This window comes from Mytilus trossulus, chromosome 12 (assembly GCF_036588685.1).
Source record: "Mytilus trossulus isolate FHL-02 chromosome 12, PNRI_Mtr1.1.1.hap1, whole genome shotgun sequence".
NCBI lineage: Eukaryota > Metazoa > Mollusca > Bivalvia > Mytilida > Mytilidae > Mytilus > Mytilus trossulus.
This window is the reverse complement of record NC_086384.1, coordinates 35,380,725-35,392,676: the sequence shown is the minus strand read 5'-3', so window position 1 is coordinate 35,392,676 and position 11,952 is coordinate 35,380,725. Positions and strand designations below refer to the sequence as shown.

Below are 11,952 nucleotides of genomic sequence, written 5' to 3'. Positions count from 1 at the left end.
TTATTGACAAACTCTTACATATAGCCAGACTTGCAGTTGGGAATGTAGAAAGACTAGGAGAAACGCTTAGGTACGCTTTACACACACCCAATACACGCTTAAGGTAACACGATACCGAATGGCATATCTCCCGATTTCAATTTTTTTTGGCATACTTGTACTTTGAATCGAGTTACATCGAAATATGAAATAAAAAATGGGGGTCACCACTCTTGTTTTTTTGTAATTTTGATTAGTAAATGCCGATTTTGGCGCCAAATTTACAAAGACATATAGGGAAAAAGATGACCGATACGCTTAGAAATTGACAGAAATATGTGACGTTACGGAATACAGAATATAACGTTGTTTTACATTGACTCATTTCAGTTGTCTTTCATTTCCTGAAATTTATGGAAGATAAACGTATCAAGTAAATAACACGCAATTATGTATAAAAATATAATTTAATGAATATGTTCAACTAGATAAATATTTGCTAACACGATTTATAATTTTCTTCTGATTACTGATCCTTGGTTTCCCATTCGAAGTCTTTTCGGCAAAAATACTACGAACGCCGTCTTGTCCAGCTCTTCTAAATGAAGACTTTATATGTTCAAAACTAAGCCCACTTTCGGCACCTTATCGCACAGGGCTTTTGACATTACCTTTTCCCTTATAACCCCATTATAAGAGACAAGTAAGTGTTTCTTTGCATTAAACATCTGCAATTGACGTTCTATTTCATTAACCTCGAAACTATTCTCAATTAGTTGTTCTTTTGTAATGTCTACTTCTATCAATTGCTTTAATATTTTTACATCATCAAGCGCATTGTGGGCATTGTATGTTGTTTTAAGTATGTCTTTGGCAAGAGAGCTCTGAGAGTATGACTTTCTTTTCGGGAATTTAACACGAAATAATGGTAGTGTGTCTGAAAATCCTAACATGTGGTCTTTCAGGTTTTCCAAAAATGTTGAAGCTAAAGGCTGCATCTGTGATACAAGAATTTTTGCATCAAACTGTTTGCAATTATGTGCAACCAGTAATGCATTTTTAGGAAGCCAATCAATAAAACTGTTAATCACATTCTCCTTCAGCTCTGTCTTCAGTTGCTGACCTTTATAATACAGACGCGTTCCTGTACTAAAAAGATGGGTGACTTTGGTGGCTTTTGGGTGAATAGGTTTTGTTGGTATAATGTATTTATCAAACTCTCCTTTGTCACAAACTGCCGGCAGTTGAACTTTCTCGGAATCGTATCCTGTAATAAATATATATATTTAACAATTTCATTTTTTTTTATAAATAACAATTGCGTCTTACTTTATTGAATTCCGTATTTTGTATTTTTCATTTATGATTATATTTATGTTGATTGTTATAACGTATGATTCGGGTCAGTTTGACAACCATTTGATGAACCAGTGTTTTTCAAGAAAAATATACAACAAAAGAATACAACGTCTTACGTTTACTGATCCGGGTTTATGAGTGGCTGCCTGTAAATTTTATCATGAAAGGTTTTCGGGGCCTTTCATAGCTGAATATGGGATATGAACTTTAATTGTATGTTGAAGGCCGTATATATAGTTGTTAATTTCTGGTATATTTCAAATAACCTAAGATGTGTAAGTCCGATGTACTTTTAAATTATTTAAATAATAAACATCATGGTGCTAATATTTTTAACTTACCAAATCCAGTGGTTTCAATGTCGAAAACGACAACAGAAAGTTCCTCGTTATTATCAATGACGACTGTTTTTGGTAGTTCTAAATCACTTAGGTCTGGGATTGTTTCAATGTCTGCATGATCCCCATCTGGTCCCATGGTAACCTGGGATTGATAAGTTATACCTTCTTTGGTCAAAGTGTAAACAAACGAATCGGATTTTTTTGTTTTTTCTCTTCCTTTTCATAGCTGGTAACTTTTTGTTTTCTGCATCTCTTTTAGCCTTCTTGTCAATTTTTATTAGCTCACCTGGCCCAAAGGGCCAAGTGAGCTTTTCTCATCACTTTGCGTCCGTCGTCCGTCGTCCGGCGTTAGCTTTTACAAAAATCTTCTCCTCTGAAACTACTGGGCCAAATCAACCATGACCTGGTCAACCAACCAAGATGGCCGCCACGGCTAAAAATAGAACATAGGGGTAAAATGCAGTTTTTGGCTTATAACTCAAAAACCAAAGCATTTAGAGCAAATCTGACATGGGGTTAAAATGTTTATCAGGTCAAGATCTATCTGCCCTGAAATTTTCAGATGAATCAGTCAATAGGTTGTTGGGTTGCTGCCCCTGAATTGGTAATTTTGAGGAAATTTTGCTGTTTTTGGTTATTATCTTGAATATTATTATAGATAAAGATAAACTGTAACAGCAATAATGTTCAGCAAAGTAAGATCTACAAATAAGTCAACATGACCAAAATGGTCAGTTGACCAGTTTAGGAGTTATTGCCCTTTATAGTCAATTTTTAACCATTTTTCGTAAATTAAAGTAATCTTTTACAAAAATCTTCTTCTCTGAAACTACTGGGCCAAATTAATCCAAACTTGGCCACAATCATCTTTGGGGTATCTAGTTTAAAAAATGTGTGGCATGACCTGGTCAACCAACCAAGATGGCCGCCATGGCTAAAAATAGAACATAGGGGTAAAATTCAGTTTTTGGCTTATTACTCAAAAACCAAAGCATTTTGAGAAAATCTGACGGAATAAAAATGTTTATCAGGTCAAGATCTATCTGCCCTGAAATTTTCAGATGAATCGGTCAATAGGTTGTTGGGTTGCTGCCCCTGAATTGGTAATTTTGAGGAAATTTTGCTGTTTTTGGTTATTATCTTGAATATTATTATAGATAGAGATAAACTGTAAACACCAATAATGTTCAGCAAAGTAAGATCTACAAATAATTCAACATGACCAAAATGGTCAGTTGACCCGTTTAGGAGTTATTACCCTTTATAGTCAATTTTTAACCATTTTTCGTAAATTAAAGTAATCTTTTACAAAAATCTTCTTCTCTGAAACTACTGGGCCAAGTTAATCCAAACTTGGCCACAATCATCTTTGGGGTATCTAGTTTAAAAAATGTGTGGCGTGACCTGGTCAACTAACCAAGATGGCCGCCACATCTAAAAATAGAACATAGGGGTAAAATGCAGTTTTTGGCTTATAACTCAAAAACCAAAGCATTTTGAGGAAATCTGACATGGGATAAAAATGTTTAGCAGGTCAAGATCTATCTGCCCTGAAATTTTCAGATGATTCGGTCAATAGGTTGTTGGGTTGCTGCCCCTGAATTGGTAATTTTGAGGAAATTTTGCTGTTTTTGGTTATTATCTTGAATATTATTATAGATAGAGATTAACTGTAAACATCAATAATGTTCAGCTAAGTTAGATTTACAAATAAATCAACATGACCGAAATGTCAGTTGACCCCTTTAGGAGTTATTGCCCTTTATAGTCAATTTTTAACCATTTTTCGTAAATCTAAGTAATCTTTTACAAAAATCTCCACTGAAACTACTAGGCCACAATCATCTTTGGGGTATCTAGGTTGAAAAATGTGTCCTATGACCTGGCCATTCAACCAAGATGGCTGCCACGGCTAAAAATAGAACATAGGGGTAAAATGCAGTTTTGGGTTTATAACTATGAAACCAAAGCATTTAGAGCAAATCTGACAAGAAGTTAAATTGTTAATCAAGTCAATATCTATCTGTCCTTTTTCAGATGAATTGGACAACTGGTTGTTGGGTTGCTGCCCTCCAATTGGTAATTTTTAAAGAAATTTTGCTGTTTTTGGTATTCTTGAATACTATTATAGATAGCGATAAACTGTAAACAGCAATAATGTTCAGCAAAGTAAGATCTACAAATAAGTCAACATGACCTAAATGGTCAATTGACCCCTTAAGGAGTTATTGCCCTTTATAGTCAATTTTTAACAATTTTCATTAATTTGGTAAATTTATGTAAATTTTTACCAAATATAGTTCTCTGTTACTAATGGGCAAAGTTCATTATAGATATAATTGTAAGAAGCAAAATCGTTCAGTAAAGTAAGAACTTCAAACACATCACCATCACCAAAATACAATTTTGTCATGAATCCATTTGTGTCCTTTGTTTAATATGAACATAGACCAAGGTGAGCGACACAGGCTCTTTAGAGCCTCTAGTTTCTTTTGTAAACAATTACCCATTTGGGTACTCCTATATTGGAGAAACATTCGCCTAAGACACACAGTCGGTTTACTCAAATATACACATGCCATGATTACAAAGTAGTTCAATGAATCCTGTCATTGTTCATTCTAATGAAATTGAACATGAAAAAAGTGAAACTGTACACACACTGTACAATGTCCATTTAACCTCTTTTTGAAATGTTTGATACAATTTCTCGGTTAATTTTATTTATTTTTATTTTCTATTAAATTACTACGCATTTTCCCGCGTATATGTCATTCTTAACAAAATGGCTAAACGTAAATTGGACATGGACTCTCTAACTGGTTATTTACACAATGTCTCGACAGTTACTTTATCAGCAAATGGTAAAACAAAGTACTTTACAGGAACTTTTCAAATGACCAAAACAGATACCGAAGAGACTTGTTTGTTTTGCACCTGATAAACATGAAAAATTCGTCTCCGCTGCAACCATGAATTCACCAGTAAAGTTGACAGGTGCAACTTTAAGCCCTGGCCGTTCGGGCCAAGTTGACGTGATTTGCAACAAATCAACAACACTGCAAGTGGCAATGAATGAATTAACATTCAAGAAGGAAAAGATGCAAACAAATGACGAATCCGAACCAAAAGATTTAATCAACTTGTCTGAAAACATGACCGTAAGTATTTATTATATTCATCAAGATTAAAGATCATCATGAGCAAATCAACAAAATGTAAAATTTCTTTTACTAATGATATTTAATTTTATGGGGAGATGAGGTTTGTCACAGAATCGGTCTAGTACAAAATTGCTTACAGGCACTCGTCTTTTCTTCTTTATAGTAAATTAAATTTTTGTATTTATATAGGAATTTCTTCTTAAACAAATGCCTGTGGTCCCAATCCAGAAACAACCTGCTAGTATGTCCTGTGACAAATGCATTAATCAACACAATCAAAATTCCAACCCCCTGAACACTCCCATTAAACCCACATTATGCCCTTGTTATTGTATTAAACAAATTACAAACTTTGAACTAAAAGTGTTACACTTTTGTTTAACGTCACAGAACCAAGATACATGTTATCAATAATCCCGGCTGACCAAGTCGCTTGAACTTTTGACTCAAACAACAATCGCCTTTCCTTGTCACGTCATATATTTTGTTCTATGACAATAAAATTTGAACAGGAACCTGTGTGATTTCTAGTAATGGCAAACAAATAGCGATAAGGTGTATTGCACCAAATACAGTTGTGAATCTCTGTGTCAATTTGGTCTTGTGAACATAGTTTTCTCATTCACAATCATAACACATCTTAAACTTTTTTTTATATTAAGATATTCTCGGAATACAAATGTACATGTAAACACATTTTTACAAGTCTTGATTTGTTATTGCCATATATATTTCTCACGATAAAACATGTTCACCTCATTGCTCTCATGATTATCTGATGGCATATGTAAATACAGACTTTTTCATTGATAACTTCAATTTGAAAATACCTGTGATTTCTTCAACGTAAAGGGGTCGAATAAAAAAAATATAATTGCTTTTCAAAACGTCATAATTATTTAGACTAAGGAGAACCCAACTAACCATTCTCAACCGTTGAGTCAAATCAGGCTTATTTGAAAAACCATTTTGTTTCTAAAATTATAGTATGCCTACAACAAAGTAAAAAAATACCAGAGGAACACTCAAACTTGAAGATTTTAGATAAACTGACAACGCCATACATTAAAAACAAAACAAAACAAACAAACAAATATATAAAAATGAATGAAACAACATACAAACTAACAAATAACAACCATGAACTCCACCAATAACTGGCGCTGATCTCAGGTACAATGAAAGGTTAAGCAAATCTTGCTCTACAATCATGTATGGAAAACCTCATGTACAAATGTAACATTTCAATTTTTAATCTGCTCTTAATCCAAACTACAATGTATGTCCAACTTATATTTTGATACTTTTTTTTCCAGGCCACAATTTATGTCAAAATTGTCAAATTTATAGAGGAGGAAATGACAATTCCAACAAAATATGGGATGAAACAGAGAAGACAAGCAATCTGCGCTGACAACACTGCCTGCAAAAAAATGTCCTTGTGGGGACATTCAATTGCTGAGGTAGAGGATGGCAAATATTACAAAATAAAAAATGTTATTTCCAACAATTTCAATGATGAAATGTGGATCAATACCTGTGCCACCACCAAGATCACAGAGATAGACAATTATGGTCAAGTAATGTTGGATCATTCCTTGCTGCTAAATGAACTAAAACAGATTAGTATTGGACAAATAACTGTCACTAAGTCGACAAAATGCAGTAACCAAAAATGCATGAAGGCCATTGCTGTAACCAGTGCTGACCCAACAATCAAATGTGACACCTGCAAAATGAAGCAGAGAGTGCAAAATCTTCACAAATCAACCAAAGCAATGATAAACACAACCGACAACATTTCTTACACAATCTTTGAACCCCAGTTAAAGTCTTTCCTAGAAGCAGAATCTCAACAGGACCTCATAGAGGATTGTGACAGTCTAGAGGATTATATACTGAATGTCAACAACTTTTCAGTCGAAAATCAACCAGAATAACAACATTCTGTCATTTGCCAGAAGTGCCATTTGAAATTTCCATGATTCAAGACATTTCTAGTTCCTAATTATTTTTTGTTTTTTTCTCCATGTATAATAGAAGACAATATACAATTTTTTTTAATTTTAGATTGAATTACATAAACATGACAAACAGAGCTTTTGTCAATATCAATTATTTTACTTCTTTCAGCATAAAGATATTTATGCTTGTGTTTTCTTGACAACTGCACAATATTGTACCTCAGTGATTGTTCGTGTCAATTGTTTATTGCTCTTACAATTAATACATTCAAAAACTATTATTGTCAAAAGATAGTTTATGATGGACAAATTTTTGTTGTTTCTTATTCTGAAGAAGTCTAAAATATTAGACCATAAAAATTACGTTATGAAACATTTTTGCATAAAAACTGCAATGAATGCATATAACATAAACTTTTTTTAAATACAGACTATCAAGAATGTTTTGATTGTTGTTACTTATTCTTAAATGATAAGAAATTAAAAATTTAATCTGCTCATTGCATCATACGTGTATGTACAATGTACATAATACAAAAGTTGACATTTCTACCTCATTATTACATTATCATTACTTTTTATGCAAATCATGCTAACTAATAAAAAATATAAAATTTTCCCATGCTACATTTATCTCAGGAAATTCAATAATGTTCTGTACCTTACTATTGTATTTTTAATCAAAATTTAATTAACCCAAATCCAAACCATGTTCACACTGCCCATAGGAGACATTCATGTGTACACAAGAATTATTTACATCTTTGAAATCATGCTAATCAATTGTTAAAAGTTTATTAAATTCTATATTGAAAAGTTAATTAATTGCTAAAAATGTTTCTAGAATAAAGGTTGTATTTATTTATCATCGATATACAAAATGTCAATTCAACTTGTTTCAACCTTGTTTAAACCTCATTGTGAACATGGCCTTATACATGTATACATGCAATTTACTTGGTCTAATATATATGTAAACTATACTTGTATATGTAAAAAAAACTTTGACCTAATATATATGAAGATTTTAATTGTGTAAATGTATATATTTTAAGTTTTGCTTTATTTTTATGTTTTTGAACATCATTTTCAAGCAACAGGCCAAATAAGCATTTTTGTGCTTTCCAGTTAATAAGCATCTAAATCTCTCTGAAATTATATCACAAGATTCCATACTACAAAAGGATAATTATGGCTCAAATCACATAGCCGTTAGGAATTAAAAGACAAAAAACAAACTTTTTTTTCTGTTTGGAAGAAGTTTCAAAACACTGTAAGGGAGGTAATCAAATTAAATTTAAACAAATACTGTTATATATATATATATAAATATATGATTGATTACTTGTTACCTCCCTTGCACTGCTTGAAAATTATGTATTGAGAAATGATGATTGTTTTGACATGTGTAGCTATCAATTTATTAATAGAAATTACTTTGAATATTCTGTCCATACTTGATACAACCGTCACTGCTTGACCTCTACAGTCTAAAAATACTTATAAAGATACAAACACAGCCTCAATTTTATATCTTACACTTCTAAATCATCATATACTCTTTTTAAAGTGTGATTTAACAAACTAATGTTAATTGTTCCTTATGTCTCTTAAATTCCATGATAACTTAATCTCACAAATCAAGAATCTATTATTTATGTCTATTTGTTAATTAACTTTTTACATCTTCAAATTTAAATGTCCCCATATTTCAACCATACCAAAAATGTTCTTTTAGTCAAATGTTTTTAACTGTACAGTTATATCTTGTTAGTAAATAAATATTTGTTCTCAACTGCTGTTTCTTAATTTACTTTTTATTCAAATACCAACATACATATATATACTAAAATAATCACTACATAATCGATGAAAGATAACATACAAAGTAAAAAATGCGTCAAATCACAACACACATGACCTCTATTATTCAACTTACACAAACAAAGTATAAATCTTGCTAAAATATTGATGAATTAAATCACAATTCCATGTTCTTAAGCTCACTTGTACAACTTGTTTTCTGTTATCTGAGGAAAAGAAACAACCCTTATATTTGATTGTATCTGACTGATAGAACTAATTTTATTCTCAATTGTTTATGTTTACTGTTTTTCCTCTTTCTTTCCCATGAATAGTTTCGTAGAATTTTTCTTAGGAACTACACTACAACGAATTCTGATATATGGTTTCAGCGTTTATATAAGTCTGCTATACCATTTGATGCGTTTTCAGATTCATCAACCGACAACTTCCTGTTTACCAAACTCTTGTATTATTTTACACATGATAACCAAAATGAAAATTTTGTCACATTTATCTGAAGAACTACAATATAAGGATTTCTGAAATTTGGTTTCAAAGTTTATATAAGTATGCAATACTGTGATGCGTTTTCATATTTATCACTCAACAACTTCCTGTTTACCAAACTCTTACATAGTTTACACTTAAAACTATACACTTGCAGTGAGGCATCACCAATGAGCAGTACCTCACAGTTTCACTTGTTCATCTTTTAAATATTCTTTTCTGCTTCAAAAAATCAAGAAACATATATAAACTGTTAAACATTTTTCCCCTGACAAATTATTTGCTTTAATTTATAATTCACAATTGTACAATACCACATGTACCTTTATGAGAAATAAGAATTTGCACTAAAGGATAACTGCAAGTCAATCTGAATTACAACTACACTTCGTGACTATGAATGTTCTTCCGTCTCTCTTGTGTAAGGTTAATGTCTGTATAAACAGGCATTAAAAGATGTGGTATAAATCCAAATGAGACAACTCTCCATTTAAATAACAATTTGTAAAACTAAACCATTATAGATCAACATACCACCTTCAACACACAGCCTTGGCTCACACTGAACAACAAGCTATAAAGAACACCAAAATTGCAAGTGGAAAACCATTCAAACAAGAAATAAAAAACAACCAATGAAAAACATGTATATAAAATTACATAAACAAACAACAACTCTGTACATCAGATTCTTGACTTAAAACAGATGCAAACATTTATAACTAGATTAAACCTTTTAATGCTACCAAACCTTCTCCCATTTACTGAGACAAAAGCATCACAACACAGAAAAACACAATAAAATACCCATTTGAACGCTTAACTCAATCAAGTTAAGGTTGTTTATCTTGAAATAATGTTGAACCTACTGGTAACACTGTATTACCTCAAATATAAGTTATGAAACTTTTTCACAATGCTAATTAAAGACACATCAAGTTTGAATTTTGGTAGAAAACTTTTACCATTCTATAATAATGCCCCTCTACATATAAGAACAACATTTATAATGCAATAACCTGCTTTTAATTTAACTGCTGGACCAAAATAAACCAAACTTAAAAACTCCATCATTATAGAGCTTTTTAAAGCTTGTCATAATGATTTCAATCTTATTTTTCATCATTTAAAAACCACATTACATACAGGTGAGCGACACAGGCTCTTGAGAGCCTCTAGTTGTATTTGTTATTGTTACTTTTCCAGGTGAAAGTCCATGGTTTTCGTTTACCTGTAAACAATAAATTTTAAATGGTTATAAGATTATTTGATTAAAAAAATTGATGATCATAACATTACAATATTGTAACAATAAAAAGCTATTTTTCAATTCTTCAATATTATGTACTTATTTCGAAAGATATCAAATGTTTTATCAATTAAATCGACACAAATATATTTATTCTACCTTACAGAAATAAATTTTATATTTTCCGACAATGTACATATATTGTGTTTATCCTGAAATTACTCATAACACTTGCAAATGTGGTTATTAAAATCTAAATTTTTGAAACGCGAACCGCGAAGAGGACCCCAAAATGAACTGGTTAGGAAACAGAAATATTCATATTACCGCTTGCTCAACATAGATATGGGGTAACATGAGACTTTATTTGTACAAGTAAAAATAAAGCAAAAAATTATTTGTATACCTGTTATTTGTACAACAATTGGCTTATTGAAGAATAAATTAAACTACTTACGTCAACTATATATTTTCGTCCACAATTAAGTTGTGCCACACCGGCAGCTACTCTGAAATTCAGGGACTCTGATCCACCAAAATGTTTGGCTTTGGGTGCTTTTGTTGCAATTATATGATTCAGTGACTCATTCGCCTGAGAGGTACCAATGTGTATTAGTCTATCCGATCTGTCTGCAAGTTGTTTGAATAGCTTCAGTAAGTCATCTCGGAGCTGTTCTCCTGACATGTCGATCCCACCTGGCAAACCGTTATGTTTGTATGTCTTTGGATTTCTTAGAAACCCGCACTACTCTGATTTAAAACTATCGTGATCCCCGTATGCATGAGGGACAATTAAACTTGCAATTCAATTCTTCAGAGTGACCTTGGTTTTGAGAGATGGCATACAAGGCACATCTCACAAAGTAACTGATTATACTTGTGCTTAACTCCTTATGGCCTTTCTTTATTTCATACAAAGAGTTTGAAAGGTTTTTCTTAATGTGATTTTTGTCAGACTGTTTGACTATATTTGGATCAACCGACTTATGAAGTCTAGATATAGTAGTTGAATCCTCATCCATGGTTATTGATTTCACTCTGTAACCCATTTCCATTAAATTAGAAACTAGATCTACTGCTATTGCCGATTCCATAGATCGTGCACTTCCAGCATAGTTCTTCCGACAGTCATGGTCTGATTGTTTATCTGTAAAAAGGCACTTCCTGCAATCTGTTGATTTTACACCAAATTTGGTCTACACATTTACCAGTATTTTCTCCAATCATTGTAGCATGCCCTGAAAAAAAGTAAACATCAAATTACCTTGCATAATAGTTTCACCACAGATTAATCATGATAGATTAAAACATTCACATACAATATAGCATATTTTAGAGATAAAGACTACATACAACCAAACTAAATGTATAGTCTAAGTAATGCAGGTTAGAAATAATACCGTAAACTACTATACATATATATTTATTCCACACCATCAGTGATTCTCGAGGTCAAAATACTTTCAAATACAAAGCTTAAGGTATGAATGGTTGTCACAGCATTCATTAACTCAAAGTACTGAAGTACTGAATATCGAATAACTTGGATAGTCACAAGTGAAGAATTTAAGAATTGAAGAAAT

The 11,952-nt window shown here is 32.0% G+C and overlaps 3 protein-coding genes across 3 annotated transcripts; 1 reads left to right on the top strand and 2 right to left on the bottom strand.

The window, feature by feature from the left end:
• Positions 1-365: 365 nt before the first annotated feature.
• On the bottom strand, positions 366-1,815 carry LOC134692408 (DNA polymerase III PolC-type-like). The gene is made up of 3 exons (XM_063552858.1): positions 1,680-1,815; positions 651-1,246; positions 366-383 (listed from the first exon to the last, which is right to left on the bottom strand). The coding sequence occupies exons 1-3, from the start codon at positions 1,813-1,815 to the stop codon at positions 366-368; spliced, it is 750 nt and encodes a 249-aa protein (XP_063408928.1).
• Positions 1,816-4,436: 2,621 nt separating this feature from the next.
• LOC134693243 (uncharacterized) lies at positions 4,437-8,517 on the top strand. The gene is made up of 2 exons (XM_063553987.1): positions 4,437-4,840; positions 6,160-8,517. The coding sequence occupies exons 1-2, from the start codon at positions 4,652-4,654 to the stop codon at positions 6,781-6,783; spliced, it is 813 nt and encodes a 270-aa protein (XP_063410057.1). The 5' UTR covers positions 4,437-4,651; the 3' UTR covers positions 6,784-8,517.
• On the bottom strand, positions 7,936-11,091 carry LOC134692407 (uncharacterized). Its single transcript, XM_063552857.1, has 4 exons — positions 10,827-11,091; positions 10,294-10,351; positions 8,245-8,306; positions 7,936-7,956 (listed from the first exon to the last, which is right to left on the bottom strand). Exons 1-4 carry the CDS (start codon positions 11,052-11,054, stop codon positions 7,936-7,938), a joined length of 369 nt encoding a protein of 122 aa, XP_063408927.1. The 5' UTR covers positions 11,055-11,091.
• Positions 11,092-11,952: the final 861 nt, after the last annotated feature.